General features: G+C 48.9%; 9 protein-coding genes across 9 annotated transcripts; 4 read left to right on the top strand and 5 right to left on the bottom strand.

Moving 5' to 3' along the window:
* Positions 1-95: 95 nt before the first annotated feature.
* Positions 96-1,246, bottom strand: F5147DRAFT_665182 (uncharacterized protein). Its single transcript, XM_041435083.1, has 2 exons — positions 1,140-1,246; positions 96-1,093 (listed from the first exon to the last, which is right to left on the bottom strand). Exon 2 carries the CDS (start codon positions 1,081-1,083, stop codon positions 433-435), a length of 651 nt encoding a protein of 216 aa, XP_041299568.1. The 5' UTR covers positions 1,084-1,093; positions 1,140-1,246; the 3' UTR covers positions 96-432.
* Positions 1,247-2,061, top strand: F5147DRAFT_665178 (uncharacterized protein). Its single transcript, XM_041435082.1, has 3 exons — positions 1,247-1,455; positions 1,516-1,765; positions 1,834-2,061. Exons 1-3 carry the CDS (start codon positions 1,317-1,319, stop codon positions 1,913-1,915), a joined length of 471 nt encoding a protein of 156 aa, XP_041299567.1. The 5' UTR covers positions 1,247-1,316; the 3' UTR covers positions 1,916-2,061.
* A 384-nt stretch (positions 2,062-2,445) lies between these two features.
* F5147DRAFT_564138 (cortical protein marker for cell polarity-domain-containing protein) lies at positions 2,446-6,881 on the top strand (the record flags this gene model as incomplete). The annotated part of the gene is made up of 6 exons (XM_041430709.1): positions 2,446-3,290; positions 3,345-5,598; positions 5,651-5,835; positions 5,894-6,222; positions 6,272-6,764; positions 6,815-6,881. The coding sequence occupies 6 exons, from the start codon at positions 2,446-2,448 to the stop codon at positions 6,879-6,881; spliced, it is 4,173 nt and encodes a 1,390-aa protein (XP_041299566.1).
* Positions 6,882-6,990: 109 nt separating this feature from the next.
* F5147DRAFT_767214 (C2H2 type zinc-finger-domain-containing protein) lies at positions 6,991-8,670 on the bottom strand (the record flags this gene model as incomplete). The annotated part of the gene is made up of 4 exons (XM_041440856.1): positions 6,991-7,113; positions 7,169-8,297; positions 8,389-8,542; positions 8,595-8,670. The coding sequence occupies 4 exons, from the start codon at positions 8,668-8,670 to the stop codon at positions 6,991-6,993; spliced, it is 1,482 nt and encodes a 493-aa protein (XP_041299565.1).
* A 164-nt stretch (positions 8,671-8,834) lies between these two features.
* F5147DRAFT_665174 (mitochondrial distribution/morphology family 35/apoptosis) lies at positions 8,835-9,618 on the top strand. Its single transcript, XM_041435081.1, has 2 exons — positions 8,835-9,092; positions 9,220-9,618. The coding sequence occupies exons 1-2, from the start codon at positions 8,877-8,879 to the stop codon at positions 9,319-9,321; spliced, it is 318 nt and encodes a 105-aa protein (XP_041299564.1). The 5' UTR covers positions 8,835-8,876; the 3' UTR covers positions 9,322-9,618.
* A 156-nt stretch (positions 9,619-9,774) lies between these two features.
* On the bottom strand, positions 9,775-11,486 carry F5147DRAFT_120634 (protein serine threonine phosphatase 2C). The gene is made up of 4 exons (XM_041428126.1): positions 11,116-11,486; positions 10,695-11,063; positions 10,478-10,642; positions 9,775-10,414 (listed from the first exon to the last, which is right to left on the bottom strand). The coding sequence occupies exons 1-4, from the start codon at positions 11,381-11,383 to the stop codon at positions 9,927-9,929; spliced, it is 1,290 nt and encodes a 429-aa protein (XP_041299563.1). The 5' UTR covers positions 11,384-11,486; the 3' UTR covers positions 9,775-9,926.
* A 45-nt stretch (positions 11,487-11,531) lies between these two features.
* Positions 11,532-12,596, bottom strand: F5147DRAFT_665167 (uncharacterized protein). The gene is made up of 7 exons (XM_041435080.1): positions 12,570-12,596; positions 12,335-12,518; positions 12,268-12,284; positions 12,155-12,221; positions 11,962-12,105; positions 11,753-11,908; positions 11,532-11,701 (listed from the first exon to the last, which is right to left on the bottom strand). Exons 1-7 carry the CDS (start codon positions 12,581-12,583, stop codon positions 11,690-11,692), a joined length of 594 nt encoding a protein of 197 aa, XP_041299562.1. The 5' UTR covers positions 12,584-12,596; the 3' UTR covers positions 11,532-11,689.
* A 68-nt stretch (positions 12,597-12,664) lies between these two features.
* On the top strand, positions 12,665-13,631 carry F5147DRAFT_665165 (CCAAT-binding transcription factor (CBF-B/NF-YA) subunit B-domain-containing protein). Its single transcript, XM_041435079.1, has 2 exons — positions 12,665-13,067; positions 13,115-13,631. Exons 1-2 carry the CDS (start codon positions 12,693-12,695, stop codon positions 13,598-13,600), a joined length of 861 nt encoding a protein of 286 aa, XP_041299561.1. The 5' UTR covers positions 12,665-12,692; the 3' UTR covers positions 13,601-13,631.
* Positions 13,632-14,545, bottom strand: F5147DRAFT_665164 (uncharacterized protein). The gene is made up of 3 exons (XM_041435078.1): positions 14,519-14,545; positions 14,065-14,455; positions 13,632-14,010 (listed from the first exon to the last, which is right to left on the bottom strand). Exons 2-3 carry the CDS (start codon positions 14,441-14,443, stop codon positions 13,748-13,750), a joined length of 642 nt encoding a protein of 213 aa, XP_041299560.1. The 5' UTR covers positions 14,444-14,455; positions 14,519-14,545; the 3' UTR covers positions 13,632-13,747.
* Between the last annotated feature and the right edge of the window lie 2,522 nt (positions 14,546-17,067).

Genomic DNA, 17,067 nt, shown 5'->3' with positions numbered 1-17,067 from the left:
TTATAGTCACCGCTACTAGTACTTTTATGCCCGGATTTCACCCAATTTCTTATCCCTAAGAGACGGATTTTGACAATATATACTCAACTTTTAGAGAGTTTTTGTCTTCGGAGGTCAATTTGAATTTAAACATGATACGCTACTCGTCTGTAGCGTGTTCGAATTGAATTTCCCCGCGTCACGTACCCCAAAGTGCTGTTGCTCTCCAATTTCCGCCATCATTTTCAAGGCTGCACTAACTTCTTCATGAGCACCTTACTTCAAAAGAGGGTTGCATGCAATGTCTCTAATCGACCCTCTAGTGTGAAATTAGGATCATGGCATAATGAAGGTAATTGCCATGCAAGTAGTATGTGACTATGATATGAGTAGTGTGAATAAAACGACGACGTTACAATTTGCCTCTCACCCAGATCCGCCGATCAACTGATTTTAATCCTTTCTTTGAATCCTATCCCTCATGTCGCGTGCTGCTTTCCTGGCGCCCTCACCACCTGCCCACCCTCTTGTACGCAGCCAGCCCACCAATCGAGGAGTAAAAACGGCTGTCAAACCAACTCTGACGGGCAAAAATAGCGTTTTATGGATGGTATAAGCTAATACCAAGGTGGCATACAAGCCCTCGCGGCTCGTATCTCCCGCAGAAATGCCGTCCATTTCATCACGCCCAGGCTCTGGTGGCTTGGTATGGATGAAGCCGATAGCAGTCTCTTTGATGTAGGCGGCGGCAGACGCGACCTGCTCGGCGCCCAACAGGTTAATTCCAGCAAACGCGATGGTGAAGTCCAGTGTGGAGAGGACGATGTACACTCCAAGGGCATACCATCCATAGGATTTAATGAGGTGTTTCAGCCTTTGAGAAAGGGTAGCGTCTGGAGGTAACTGTGATGCTGGATCGTTTTGAGGTGGTATGGTTGACGTAAGGCGAGCAGGGACGTGATGAAACAGCCTCGAGCTCGACAAACGTGGAGAGCCAGTCAAGGACATCGCAGGTACTGGGCGAGCACTCAACCGCGACGATATTGGAAGTATGGGTGCAGAGACCCGGAAAAGCGGCAAGCGTGGTAGTACACGTCTTAGCATGGTTTGGGTCCTACAACAAATTCAGTTAATTTTTCTGCTGGCAAATAATTGCATACTCTAGTAGAATATATAGGGCTGTCCAAGGTTACGTTGGTCGAGTAGCAGCTGAAAATACTTGCAGAAGCATGGAACACGCAACATGCGGCACTGTGATGTGTGAACGACCTGATCCGGACTTCCAAGTCCGCAAGTAAATTGCCGAGGCGGCACGAGCAACTCCATCTATAACCACAATGTCGTTGGCAAGAGCGAGCCTGCTCTTGCGCCAAAAGCACACAGTCGGGAGCGTTTCACTCATTCAGCGGAGATTTGCATCGCACGACAGTCATGCTCATCATGAGCACCATGATGACACCCATTATTCACGCGAAGGTATGCTATTCCGGTCGCATCCACAAACAAGGTCATGACTCATTTGCGCATTCTAATCAGCTGGGTTCTCTACACCTTTCTGGCGCAACACAGTCCTGCTTTCTCTGCTTGCAGTCGGGTTTTACAAATGGGCACCGTCGCCAAACCAAGACGTATATCTGACTCGGTGGCTTGCTCAGTACACGACGCCGAGTGAAATCTGGGCAGCTATCAACGAGAAGCACTTATTGTTGTCACAACAGGCTTCTGACAATGCCATTTTGCAGGCCGATGCAAAGAGGCCAAATTTGCACCGCTATAGATATCCTCAGTGAGCGACTTCAATTGGACATGCCTCATAGGATATGACTGACGTTGTACGGGATTATGATCAAACAGAATTCTTGATACGGGCTCTCCTCACCTACAGCCAGTCGGGCGTGTTGCCGACATGAGTTCAACTGCTGTTAGATCCGGATGAGGAGTAATAGAATAGAAGTGGGCACTGCAGTGCTCGGGTTTAATTGATTTTCTCGATTGATTGCTATGTAAAAATCTCTTGATACATTCTTCCGGTTCGGAGATGGGTGCACAGACTCGGAAATAAGCTGCGAGTTTATAATTTAACGGTCTGTGTGAGGACTTCGTGAGGCAGTCAAGACAATTATACAGTCCAGTCAAAAGTGCGGTGCACCGCCCAATAGGTCCATGACCTGGTCCACGTGGACGTGTTGGTTTATTAGAATGCGTTTTGATGGGAAGATTCAAAGCTTAACTTAAAACCGTGACCGTCTTTCCTTTCAACGTCGTTCGGCTGACGCTTAAACTCTGGCTTTCTGTAGAGGACACTAGGTTCCATCAGGGTCTCTATACCCTGGAACGTTACCGTGGAGACTACATAAAATGCATTCACAGTCATCAAGTTCGATACGATGGTCCTTGGCATTCTTCCTCACAGCTCTTCTCGCCAATCCCGCGTTCGCGTCACTCCCAATGGTCGATTTCAGTCGTATGGGTCAAGTAGGCCTTGCAGGTGCATTTGCGGGTCTCAGTCTATTCAATAATTCTACTGCTGTAACATTTGACCCTTCTGCGTCTTCTTTACTTGCTCGCACTGGCGAAGGCGCCTTAACTACGCTTGGCACTACGAATGCTGGCGGCTCAATTCAATCAGGTTGCGCTATCAATAATATCTTCTACTTGGCCGGATCCTTCTCATCTATTGGCAATACATCCGTGTCCGCCAGCAACATCGCATCATACACGCCTTCTTCTGGCGTATTTGCTGCGCTCGGTTCAAACGGTCCTAACGGCCCAATACACTCGCTATATTGTGACGTATCCACCAGCCAGTTATGGGTGGGTGGCAGCTTCACGTCGCCCGGTTCATCTGTAGCTATATGGGACACCAAGTCCAATTCTTGGTCCGCACCCCCATTCAAAGGCTTCACAGGTGGTGGCGGAGAAGTTCTTTCCATCACCTCTAACGCTTCAGAAAATAGTCTCTTCTTTGCCGGCTCATTCCTCACTGCCTTCGCCGCGAATGCCATTGCACTAAATAACACCAATAATCCCAATGTTCCATATTCTCCTGGCGCCACGCCGTTTTCTTCATCACTCGTTCCTGTTCCTCTTCAAGGCGCGGAAATATTGGGACAACCATCGTCATCTGACCCTGAGTTCAGCGACATTTCGAATATACTGTGTCCTGCTGGTCCGGATGGACCTGGCAACACGTGGTTGGCTGCGAACGGAAATGGCGCTGTAATTACTATCCGTGACTTCTCCTCTATCAACGCCTATGGTGTTCGCCTTGGCAACACGTTCCAGAGTGGATTTGGCACGACGACTTTTAGGTATGTCTCCTTCAATGATGGATGATTTGTGATGTCTCATTTTGCATCCGTTAGTGTGACATCCATTCCAGACAATACAGTACAGACTTTGTCATATGTCAACCCATCAACTGGACAAAACATGACATGCACAGCTACCTGTCCTTTGTCGACCGATTCATCAATCTTATACCAGGACTTCATTTTCACCGCTCCGGTGACATTGACCGGTATACAAGTCACTCTGTCGGGTTGGACAGGTGAAGCTCCCGGTTTGCATATGTTGCAGCTGCTATCCTCTGGCGCGTTCGCATCTAGCAACGGGAACCTGCAATCCTGCTTTTCACCTAATCCATCCAACACCACTAGTACAGGCCAGTGGACCACGAAAGATGCTGTCACCAATATCCCTGCAACACTGCAAACTGTCCTAGTCTCCACAGTGGCTGTCGGCACGTCCCCTTCTCAGGCTCCCAGTTTTACTTGGCAGCCTTACGTCTCTGCATCTGGCCAGTATGATGTATATCTTGTCATTCCGGGTTGTGCAGACTTCCAGGATTGTCCCCTCCGTACATCTGTCCAAGTCACCGTCTTCCCAGGTGGCGGAAGTCAACCCTGGGTTTCTACTGTTTCACAGCAGGTCCAGTCCGATACGACCACACTTGTTTACAGTGGTCCTATCGTCCCCTCATCCACAGACTTCGTGACCACTGTATCCATGATGCTTGCGAATAATCCTGCAGGGACTGGTCAGGATGGGCAGTACGAACTCGTCGCCGGTAATGTTGCACTAGTGTTGACATCGGCCGATGTGACATCTGCCGCCGGGTCTGGGTCCTCTGGGTCCAACGCGACTAGCAGTTCCCAGCATGGTTTCGGTTTCTTTGAGTGGCCGTTGAGCTCCAGTGCGAGCATTGATGCTACCGGAACTATTCCCAACTCAAGCGAGACTTCTTTGGACATGATATCCATTGATCTCTATAACGCCCTGGGAGCTACAACTTCTACCACTGTGTTCGTCACAGCTGTCGCACAGCACCCCTCTGGCACTGTTTACCTCGGTGGCAATTTCCAGCTGATCTCCGGCTCAACAAGCGGTGTCTCAAACATCGTTGCATTCAAGAGTGGATCATTCATTTCCCTTCCTAATAATGGTCTAAACGGGCCTGTGACCTCCTTCGTGTTGAGCGGCAACGAGCTCTACGTCGGTGGCTCTTTTACAGACACCAACACAGCTTCCATGCAGGGCAAACTCAATGGCGTTGCTATCTACGACGTCAGCTCTAATTCGTGGAAGGCCATGGGCGCAGGAGTCAATGGTGTGGTCAATAGTCTTGTGCTTGCCAATGGGCAAATTGTGGTTGCAGGCAATTTCACCGAGGCCCTTAATTCGTCGGCCACTGGTGTTCCCGCTGGTGGTTTAGCTACCTGGAACGTTAGTACCGGTTTGTGGGTGAACAGTGGTGGATTTGTAGTGGGCAACATGACGTTCATCGGCAACGGTACTTCGCCTGCTTCGGGTCAGAAACAAACCCAGTTCGTCGCGGGTAATGTGGATACTATGGCAGAGTACGGTTCCAGCGGCCTTGTGATGTTGTCCAGTGGTGGAAGCACAGGCCCTCTGGTGACACCTATGAGCATTCAGCTTACTAGCAACGTTACGAACGTATCTTCTCCGGCCACCTTAACGAAGCGTCATCCCCACGTCCGTCGTGGACCATCTGCATGGATATCTCACCTCAATATTGGAACCCTATTCACTCGCCAGAGCACAACTTCAAGCGCCCTGCCGCCTTCCTCGCCCGCTCCTGCTCCCGCTGTCCTTGCTGGGGCATTCTGGACAAATGTTTCCACTTCCCACCAGGTAGCCATAATTGGAGGCAACTTTTCATTCTCTTCTTCCTCTACGACCTCATCCGCCGTTGCTATCTATGATCCCGTTACGTCTTCAATATCTGCGCTCGCTGGTGCTCAGATCAATGGCGTCGTTCGCGCTGTTTATGTTGATCAGCAGCAACAGCTTTTCGTCGGCGGTGAATTCAATCTCACTGGAACCTCAGCGACTGGATTGGCTCTTTATGATCTATCTACTCAACAGTGGGATACATCATCCATGCAACCATTGCAATCCCCTGCAGGATCTCCGGTCGTCGTTCGCTCGATAACGTCGTCAATATATAAGTCTGACACTGTTATTGTCGCCGGTTCGTTTGCGCAGGCTGGTTCTGTGTCTTGCCAAGCCATCTGTCTATTTGATACCACCTTGAATCAATGGAACCCTCTCGGAAGCGGTATTCAGGGAGACATCTCGTCTGTCTCATATGCAGGAGTAAGTATCTATGTTCTTGGCCAGTAACATGTTATTGACTGGGTTTCGGTAGAATACTCAAGAAATCCTGATTGCTGCCGGATCTATCACATTAGGTGGATTGACGACCAATGTCGCACAGTATAATTTTGCAGATTCCACATGGGCCGCCATTGGGAACAGCGCTGAAATTCCAGGACCGGTTACGGCAGTGACGGTTAACAATGGCAACTATTCCAGCATCTTTGCAGCTGGTCGGTGAGTGACACGATGTTACTGTTCATAGGCATATCATCTGATCTATCTTGGTCTTCAGCACTTCTGATGGTTCCTCACCATTCATGATGTTCTGGGATGGTGTTTCTTGGAGTAATGTTGGATCTTCGCTCCAGGGCACCACCAACATTTCCCAGCTTCTCATGGTTCCCCTACTGGACACGCACTCAGCTAACAGCATCATTGAATCTGACCGGATGTTGATGATCTCCGGCGCGCTGTCAGACTCTTCGTTCGGTTCTGCGTCCTCTGTCCTCTTTGATGGCTCTTCGTTTATTCCTTACATGGCCACTGTAACTGCTCAGGGAGCGTTGGGCTCAATTTCTTCACTGTTCTATTCACTCGCAAACTTTAGCTTTGGTCAACAACGTAAGTAACTTCTGTGTCTTCTCGAATCATAGCTCATGGTCTCTTGCAGAATTCCTCGCAACTGGCATTGTCATTCTCATTTCCATTGCCATTGCAGCTGGAGTTGTGTTCCTGTTGGCACTCATCGGCATCCTCTGGACCCTACTGTCTCGCCGCGATGATAGAGTAGCGAAGTATAATGCCAGCGATGACGATGACGACGATAATTCAGTCCAACACCGACCATCATCATTACTAGAACACATCAACGCGGCCACACGAACAACGATTCTCGGTGCCGCGAGCCCATTAAATGTGGTCGGCGCTGAGAAGGATGAAGCCGCAAGAAAATCCACCGCTGCAGAACCTGATCCATTTGGACCAGATGGTAGCAACTACTTGCGAGCTGAAACTCCCTCAGATGCGGTCGTGGGTACAATGGCCGCCGAAGAGGAGTTCGCTCGTCCTGCACACGCTCGCTACTCGTTCGATGGGACGGGTGAGGGCGAACTACCTTTGACGGCTGGACTCGAGGTAGAAGTGTTAGATGATCGGGATACTGCGTAAGAGATCACATTCAACTTTATGGTCATTGCGCTCATAATCTTCTCAGGTGGTGGTATACGCGAAATCCACAAACAGGCCAGGAGGGCGTGGTACCCGCGGCCTATTTGTATTGATTTGTTTCCTTCTCGTATCTTGTTTCTTGCTATCAGTCGTACATCATTATACCCTACTTAACCGAGATCGACCTTTCGGTCGCTCTTTCAATTCATTGATATCATAGCATTATTTTTTTATGTTTCCGCCTTCTAGAGACGCTTTCATGGGACAAGATAACAAGAGGTAGTGGTTTTGGAAATGCCAAAGGAATATCATGCATAGTTTGCCATGCACAGTGAAACTCTGCGTCTTCACTACTGATGAGAGTGAGTGATAATGAAGGATTGTCAAGTACAAAACACACCTGTAGAAGTGGGTCCCGGAAATGCTTCTGGCTGTTGTGTATGAAACCTACTCGTGTCTTAAAATCTTCCCTGCGCTTCTGATCTCTGAACTCTCGTACGTGCCTCCCTGCCTCTCTTGCTTCACCACGATTCCTGGCTTTCACAGTCTCCATTCCTTGCCCATGTGCGCCAAACCCACCCTTGCGGGGTACGAGGGCAGAATTCTTGTCTGCGAGCAATCTGCGGACAAGTGCAATCCCAGAGTTGCGGTCTTCATTACTCTGGACGTGCGTGGGCTGCAGGGATTGTGCGTAATAGCGCTTCATAGACCGATGACCGATACGTGCACCTGATGGGAGAACAAGTTCGTACTCGGTATCACCATAAGTGATCTGGTTCTCGGGTATGCTTTCATTAGAATCTGATTCAGAATCAGGAGGCTCTGAAGCGGCCTCATCGACGACCTCTTCTGCATCCCCGCTGTCGTCCTCGGCATCCTCCCACTCCTCGTCCTCCGCGGATATCTGTTTAGATTTCTTCTTCCGTGTGTCAGCGGGATATGAAGTTGTGAAGTCGTAATAGTCTGACACCTCAAGTCGGTCGTCCTCGGAATCGTAGGCGATCTTGCAATGAGCCTTATCTAGCATGTGTTTCCGCACAGCCTCGAGTGTCCGAAGCTCACGTCCCTTACCGTTGCAGTAGATGCAGACATTTCCAACTGCAATCTTCTCACCAAGATATGTGATGAGGCCAGGAAGATCGACGAGATAGTCGGCATCAGGTACGAAAAAGGAATGCGAAGAAGACATATGCGTTAGATTGTCTGAAAGCGTGGAGGAAGTATGCGGACAAAAGAGGCAGTGTGCTGGAGACAGACGTGAGCGGGCAGCAGCTATCTTAGCGTCTATGCTTTCGTTGATGTCATCCTCGGTAGCGGTCGCGGGTACACCGAGGGTCGAGTCTTTGGGTATGGGGGTTTCGGAGATGACGGGGAGCGTGGATGACGGCGGGGGATCTACAGGGGCGCTAGGAACTTCGTCTGGCTGTGGTACTACTTGACTTGGCCGCGAGACAGTCTTGAGCTCATTCTCTTTGTGCTTCTTGGAATTTATGTGGGATCTATACGCATTTTCTGTTGTGTATGTTTTCCTGTTCGTGTGTCAGAGAACTTTGATACAATATCAACGCAGAAGAAAGAAAAAGAAAGCGGTTGTTATGATCAGAAGGGACGTACCCGCACATCTCACAGGTGCTACCTTTCAGTGAGGACATGATCGCGGTCTCCTGACGGCGCTCGAGCACCTTTTGATTGAATATGGCAACGCTAACTGGTGGGAGGGATGCGACGCGACGTTTCATATTGTACCTATGGTGGTCTGAGCGGTAGTGCGTGCCTGTGTGCCCATGCATTAATTCATCTAGACAGGAGGGAGTGCCAGGACATACGCTGCTCCTCCGCGGAAAGAAAGGCTATCGAGCATGACAGGCAAGTGAATAAGGGTTGTTCGTTTGCTAGATCCATGGATGTCTACTTTCAAGGGTGTCGTCCCCGTCGGCGATGTGTTACAAAGTCAGCATATGATACTTATGCAAAGATTATTATCGGTAGCACAGCCGCAGCCGATTACTAAGTGACGTTTTACGTATGTAGTAAGCAGCGTGAGCACACCCGACGGTACGGCTGTTCGTGAGTACTTCCTGCCTCCCGCTCGCATTTTATTTGCAGGAATGGCCCATTCGTTATCTCCAGAATGCACGCCATTGAAGCACGAGTATGATGCTTGCTTCAATACTTGGTTTGAGGGCTACCTCGAACCAGCTATTGCGAACGCCAATACCAAGGGACACTCACAAAGTCAAAGAATCGAGTACTCAAAGCAAAAGAAAGAAGAGTACGATCGCAAATGTGGGAGTATCTGGGCGGAATATAAAGATTGCGTGCAGGTAAGTAGCAGCTCTTTTCTCCACATCACAGGGAATGATTTCTCGAGCAACATCCAATTCAATTCACTAGATCGTCTGCTCGTTCGATATTTGATCATGATTATGATGCTAATTTCTTCCAATATAGAAAGCTGTTACAGAGAAAGGTTTGGGTGGGCTGCTTAGCCAAGCACGACAAGAGAACCCGCTTCGCGAACCGCCCCCACCGGATGCATCTGGATCGTCATGACGTGCCTGCCAGCTTTACATGTCGTAGCCCCGAGTTACATAGTAGAGATGAAATGAATCTTGGTCATGTCGAGCAATTATGAAACTAACATTCACTTGTGTAGTGCACTAAGGGCAACATTTCAGTTCACGGAACTGATCAACAAATAACCTTGCACATTGTGACGAATCGCATACCATGTGGCGTTGTCCGGGGGTACGGTCATACTTTCTGGGTGCAGTTTTTCATTGAACCCGCTTTTCGGTACGGACAAGGGGCGAAGCAGCTCTGCTGTGAGAAAAGAATGCATGTCCTGAGGCAGAGCTCTTCGACGATGAGCTGGATGACGTGGAATCCTGCGATCGTCAAGGTTTGGTGGTGAGGAAGTGTTACTGTTGACTCATGGCTGGTTGCGAGGGTGATAGGGCAATAAGATTTTCCGTGCTAAGATTCTTTCATTGTCCCTGATTAGGTATGATAGTGCTGGTTTCTCTTGGAGTCCTAGTTGCCAGCAGGACATGTAGTTAACCCCGGGAAGCCTTGTACAGTGCAGAGCAATAATGGACCATATTGCTACACCTATGGGTCGACTGCCATAGATATCACAGATGCAGTCCATGAGTGTATCAAAGGGTCTGGACAAGCACGGTTGTATCATCCATCCACCGACAGGGTATCTCTACTGTGAGCATCTGCGCGAGACGGTCCGGGTCATCCACCCCTCCGGCCATTAGCGCGTGTCTCAGCAGCACTAGTGCTGCATTCTCCTTGTCCGCCCCATCGCTGACCTTGGCACCTCTGCTGTTCATACGCTCGCCGAGTATATGGACCCATTGTGTGAGAATCTCCTCCAAGGTAGGTCTCCGTGCATTCGTATGTTCATATAGATCTACGAGGCCATCTGAGCACAAGATCAAGAATGATTCAGATATGTTAGCTGTGGATGGCTGGAGAGCGACATGTTTAATGTCCGCAAGAGCGGACAGGTAGGGCGGCGATTTGTTATGCGGGAGGAAATGTTCAAGTTTGGAAGAGACGGAAAAGCCGGGGACGCAGTTCATGAAAACTCGTCTAGTGTAGGACACAGGGAGTTTGAAGATGTGGTCTCCGATGGCTAGATGGTTGGTTGTGTGAATATATATGTTTGTATTTAAATGGGCATGGGGAAAGTACTCACCTCGTGTGACGGCGATTGCGCCGAGAACTCTGTCGAACTTGATGCATTCAGATTCGTTTGGATGTTCTTTGCGGATACGTGCGACCTCGGCCGGGTTCTTGCCACTGTGATTTACACTGAGAATCGTCGCATCCCATGTACCATTGGAGTTTTTAGCTCCGAGCACTGCGGATCACATCAACCTTGTATGTTCAAGCGTCGTGGAAAGGGCACACACCAGCCTGACAATCACCTAGGCTGGCTACCCAGAGGTTCTCCTTCTTTGGGTCCACGAGCGAAACGAGGGCAGTTGTACCCCGCATGCAGCGCAAGATGGCAAGATTGTTGGGGTTTGTGGGGCCGTTAATCGTGGACTTGATTTGTTCGTCTGTGAGGACAGCGAGCGTTGCTTCGTCGGGGAAGAGGTGTTTGACTCTGTCGGTTAAAGCGTCATCAACAGCTTGGATAGAAGACTGCAGAAGAGTGGAGACGGTAGAGGGTGCAGGGGGTGCGGTGCCTGCATCTGCCAGAGCCTTGGCGAGAGCTGCATGGATTAATGAGGGGAGCTCCTGAACGACGTAGTCTACGGCCTCTTCCCCTCCGTGGCCTGTTACAAGTATCAGAGAGAGTTATTTCGAATCCGATTAGGTTGCACGAACCGTCAAACACAGCAGAAAACAACCATCCGTCCCAGTCCAGGACGACAAAGCGATCCTGGGAGCGGTCGTCTGGATCTGGGCTTGGCTGGAGGGAGACACAACCCGTCGTGGTTGTTTTACTGGTGATGACGTGTGCAGAAGCCAGACGTGCAAGCTCGGATGAGATCAAAGGTTCTGGGATAGCACGATAAGTCCAAGGACCGTAGCCGGGGGGAAAGCCAAGAAACTCAAGCCAGGTAGAACGCTGGGGGTAGGACATGTAGGACATGGTGAATGGGGTCGATGGGTGTGAAATGCAGGAGCGTGGCGGTCGCGTCGATTAAGATGCTAGCTATAGGGTATGAGCACTGTTAGCCTTGGATTATGCATGTACTACCATCACTGATGCATTGATGATGCGGATCAAGTTCCAATGTGTACAGCAGAATCACAATGAGTATTCGAGCTGAGAGGACGGAAATACATCATTAGGCGTCTACATGCTACACTCCAAAAAAAGATATGCGCTTATATACACGAACAACAGCAGTGAGAATAAATAAAAGCTGTTCAAGAATGACAAGCCCAACAATACTTACGCCTTGCCCTAAAACATTTCATGAGTGAATGCAGCGCCGACCATGAATACGGGACTTACGGATAGTGGCAAACCAAAGCGTTCTGCACGTTTCCTCCTGCGCTCCTGCTCCTCAGGATCGACGTTCTCGACAGGTGCTGTGCGCTTTCCCCTAACTTTGGTGGCGGAAGGGACAGTCCCAAAGCGCTCTGCTCGGGCCTTGAGTTTATCGAAATTCTAGAGGGTAAATGGTCATGAAAGAGTAGAAGTCGGTATATGATGGTACTCACCTCACCAGTAGCCTTTTTGGGTTGTTGCTGAATGGGTTCAACGTAAGTCGTACCAAAACGAGCTGCACGAGCTTTGCGCTTATCCTCTTCTGAGAGTACGAGTGTAGGTGGAGCTGGGGCGGCTGGTGCAGGTGATGGAGAGGGCTTGAGTAATGTAAATAACAAACTCGGCTTATTAAAAAATAAGGCCAACCTGTTCAGATTTCTTGGGGGGAGATGCAGGTTCTACTGGAATGGACACTTCGACGGTCCAGTCGACTCTATGAAAGGGTCAGAGTTCGGACACGTGGGTATAGTGAGACGTACTCTTCTGGAGGAGCAAGCTGTGTGAAAATTAGTATATGAAGGATGAATTGATGATGAGAAAACGCACGAGGTCATCATGATCAGGTGGTGGTACTGGTTTTGAGTTCTTTGGTGGATGAAGAGTGTGAAAGACGTCTATAGCAGGAGGGTTTGCCAAAATTTTGTTGATTAGGTCCTGCTTTTTTGCATTTCCTGGAGGTATAGAAGCCTTTGAAAGGATTTCTTTTAGGTCTTGAACTTTTAATGCTCTCCTATAATATATGTTAGTGAGTTGATATAATGAAATTGATGAAGAATTTCACAGTTTCGTGTCCATTGTTGTTTGAAAGAAGAGTGTTACGTAAAGGAACGTGACAGCATGTGGGGGTGTGACCCAGTTGTGGATTAGTTTGTTTGAGGTCAACGCTTGTGCCAGCAGCCAATCAATGGGCGATCCTGTCGATCAGCTGCTCGATTCCGCTTACCATTACGCAGCTAGTCATCCTCCTCATCCTTCATCTCCCTTTTCTCGTCAATCTTCTGATATTTATAATCATCATTTTTATCATCATTCCCGAAACCCTTCCCCAGGTCCTTCTTCTCCCGCTCTCACAACTCATCGCAACTCTCCTGCAGATGACTTATTCTTACATCATCACATCGAACAAGACCAGTCTTCACACCAAAACACTCCAACAGATGATCACCAAGTAGATGAGGAACCTCTCTATGTAAATGCAAAACAATATTTTCGCATTCTCAAGCGTCGTGTCGCTCGCGCTCGTTTAGACGAAGTACACAGACTATCAAGGCAAAGAAAGGTCTGTTCAATCTAGTCTCATCCAACCAAATTTTTATCCTATTTTAGCCATATTTACATGAAAGTCGCCACAAACACGCAATGCGTCGTCCCCGCGGTCCCGGTGGCCGCTTCCTCACAGCAGAGGAAATCGCTGCTCAAAAGAATCAGGCCACCAATGCTCGTGACATTGCAGATGACGACGTAGACGACCAACCTCTCGTTGACAAGGAGGAGAATAACTCTCCTCCTACCATCGACGACCCAGTCCTACACGTAAACCCCTATGCCCAGCCCCCCTTTTCTGCCCAGCATCACTTGGCAAACACCACTGTGACAGCAAATCCGCCAAAGCTACCCGCCCCTTCATCTGCATCCGTTACCCTCCGTCCACCATATACCCCCGCTCAAATGCACCATGTTCCCCACCCTCACGCCCACGCCAGGCACCATCACTCTCATCTTAACTACTCAGAAGGTCTATATCCTACTGAAGAGGGTCCCTCTGGGACCGCTATGTTATCTTATGGTACCCGCAATCTCGACGCCCGTTGATTCAGAAGCTTTCACCTTTCTCTCTAGTTCTTTGTTCGTTTGCTTTGTTTGTTACATAGATGAGCAGTTCTTGTTTTTCGTACAGTTCATGTGTCGTTTTAGGATATCAATAAGTATCAAGGCAAACAAATGTGTGGGCGTGTCGTTCTACTCTATCTCCATCGCATCATCATCGCGCTCAAAACTCGCAGCACCAGCCGTGGTATTTTCCTCTACGGATTCGGCTTGTTCATCGACTTGTCGAGTAGGGGAAAGTGGCCGCAACGGCCGATACAACACCAAAGCGCCCCCTCCCGTACTGGGTGACGAGATGGGAATGATAGGCTGCGTTGTTGTCTGGTGTTTTCGTATGCGCCGAAGCAAAGGCGTCGATATTGAATAGTGAGGAGCCGCCTTGGTCTTGCCAATGTCTGCACAAGCAATCAGGACTCTGATATCTGCCATAAACTCTAAAATACGCTTACAATCACCCTCGTCCAAAGTCTCCATGTTCACCTCGGGCGCCACGGCTTCGACTTCGTGCGGCGGTTCTTCGATAGAACTGGGGAGGACAACACTAGAAGGTGGAAATGTTGTAGATTCGAAAGATGAAGCAGTGGGATTAATGGGCGTAATCACCAGCCCACTCGTTGAGTTGGGGCAGACCGGCGCTGGCGCGAGCGTCAGGTGGGCAAACCCATGCTCCAGTGTGTTGAACTTGCATCGTTTGGCGCGGCTTATGGGGCTCGGCGGTGAGCGCTGATAGGGTGATGCACGGCGCTCGTCATCCGCATTAGACAGTTTACGCTTCAGAGGTGATGGATCGAACCAGGGATGATGGATGGCCTGAGCCCAGGTGGTCATTGTCAGATATACCTGCTTGCTGAATTCAAAACTAATGTAAATATATAATTCCAAGGTTACCTAAGCCGGACATACCGACGCCGCGAAGATTCCAGAATTAATATCACCACACTGAGCAAGAAACCGGAATTCTCGAAAGTCCGCCGGGTCTGCCTGTCCGCCCACCTGTCCGGCAGGGGATCCGTCTGTCCGTCAGGTCTCGCATTGTGATAATGCAGCCAACAACACAATTAGGATAGATACTAAATAGATGCAGCATGGGGTCACTGCCTTCTTGCTCTAACTACCATCATGCTTACCAGTGAGGTGCCCACTGGCTTACCTGCCTCATCCCAGGACCTAGGATAGGGACTGGTTTAGCAAATTTAAATGTCTGTCGTATCAATCACACAGGGCCAGTTTAAATCCCGGTTCCGGACATCTTAGTCATCCATGGCTCCTTTCTTTGTCCTGCATCCAGCGTTTTTTTGACTTCATACGAGCGCACCTATTGGCGTTGAAGCAGTATTCTATGGGTCATTTGTTGCCTCGTCATATGTGTGGGGCTTTCCGAGCCACAACATCTTGAGATTTTGACTTGTGATGTGGATCAATCTCACAAGCCGTCAAATGTGATCTTTGCATGGTTTGCAGTTGACTTCTCCCTGGTAACTGATGGAGGTCCTGGGATGCCTGGAGGGATGTGGCGAATTCTTGTTAGCATTCAACTTCAACACCATAATTAGATTTCCTTTTTTGTATTGGACTCTTTATGTACGGCTTATAGTTTCTTTGTCTTCGTTTGTTTGTACCTCAGTGTCTTTATCCACAACACCAAGGTATGTCCAATGTACCCTGTGTTATGCTGACCGTCGGTCAGCGTGTGCGAACTAGGATAGGTCTTCTCAGCGACGACTCGAGTGAGTCTACTGAAGCTGAGGGTGGTTCTCGGCTTGACGGAATGTCAAGGGTTCCTCCGGTGATCTCGGTAAGACAGCGCTTGTCAAGATACAGGGCTAGCAGATATGGCTAAGAAGCGGGGAGCGACTTAGAAGTGCGGTTTTAGGCAGCTGAGCTGGGAGGCTTAGCTGAACAAGTTCTGGGATGAACCTAGTAGATTAAAGTAAAGTCTAAGTACAATAATCTGTCTACTTATATGTGCTACATGTAAGTGTTCAAGCTCAGTCTGTAATCTATAGTATATCTAGGATCTATGATAACAAGACATGAGGTTCAGATAAGGTACATGAGGCTTAACCTCTGATCAAGCATGCAGCGCCAAGTGCGACTGTGCATAAGTACATGAGGCGCCAAGGGCGCTCCGGATCTACATGAAGCGGCATGCTGTATACATGTGCTGATCTAGGGTGACTATGAGGCGTACAGCCTCCATGGATCAGGTACAAGGCCATCTAGGCCAGGGGCGGTGTCACAGCGGTCCAGACTGCTGTCTTTCTAAGTGCAAGTGGCGTGCCGCTGCGTCGGGAGCCTAGCAGAGCAGGGGCTGGCATAGGCAGAGCTGGGGCTTCTGTAGGTGTTACGGATGCCTGTAACACCCTGCACGCTGCTCTCGTCTCACATTATTTCATCTTTAGATCTTGTTTCTAGGTACTTGGAATATTAGCATCTTTATCCACAACACTGAGATCTTGTTTCTAGTTTCACTGTTAACAGGTTATGAGCCCTGGTTCATTCTGCACCCTCATGCAAAACTATCAAACAGAATCTCTATCTGTGTTAGCCCACCGCTCTTATAATCAGTCTTATCATACTCCTCCACCACAGCGGCATTGCTATGGAGAAATTTGATCACATTCCTGAGTTGTTGGGATCAGAGAACTATGTCAGATGGTTGACAAAGATGCAATATGCTCTTGCATGTGAGGACCTATGGTGCCACACCTGATCCTGTCATATTAATGCATTACCATTGTAATTACAAGACACATGTTGTGCATTAATCATTGTAATGACTTATGACACATTTACATAATGATTACTATTAATTTTAGTTAGAGGTTGGGGGTTGAATGTTAGATGTTAGAGTGTTTGTTGGTTAGTTAGAGTTAGTTAGTGATTAGTTAGTGGTCAACTGTTAAGACCGTGCACAAAGGGTAGGACTGATTCCGAGGGGCTTGGCTTTAGCTCGTGCACTGCGCCCCTTACCTGAGTATGTGCCCTTAATTTCAGATGACTTCCTCTGCACTTACTAATACATTTCCACATGCTCGTACATAGCCTTACCCCTCTGCTTACTGATCTGCACAGACTTGCCTCCAGTATATAAACTCTTGTAGAAACTCCTGTATTTTCTTAGTCTGAATATTACACATATTAGTCCTTGCACTAGATCTCACACTAGGTCTTTATACTAGTTCCTTACATCTGAATATCAACCTTAGGCCTAGGGAGGAATTCCCTAGGCTGGAGCTCCGCTCCTGCGCTCCTCCACTCCTCCAATCCTACACTCCTCTGAGTTTCCAGAAGTTCCTCCAGAACTTTCCTGTGGTCCTGCGGTCCTATTCTGATTTGGACTTTGTCCCTGCAGCCTTTCCTCTGTCTCCATTCTACTCGGGATTCATCCTGAGTAGCCATGACACATATCTGTACCAGGACGAAACCTCATAGTAATTTCCAGAAGTTCC

This window comes from Suillus discolor (assembly GCF_016758755.1).
Source record: "Suillus discolor strain FC423 chromosome Unknown F5147scaffold_2, whole genome shotgun sequence".
NCBI lineage: Eukaryota > Fungi > Basidiomycota > Agaricomycetes > Boletales > Suillaceae > Suillus > Suillus discolor.
The sequence above is the reverse complement of the archived record's forward strand: the minus strand, read 5'-3'. Positions and strand labels throughout refer to the sequence as shown.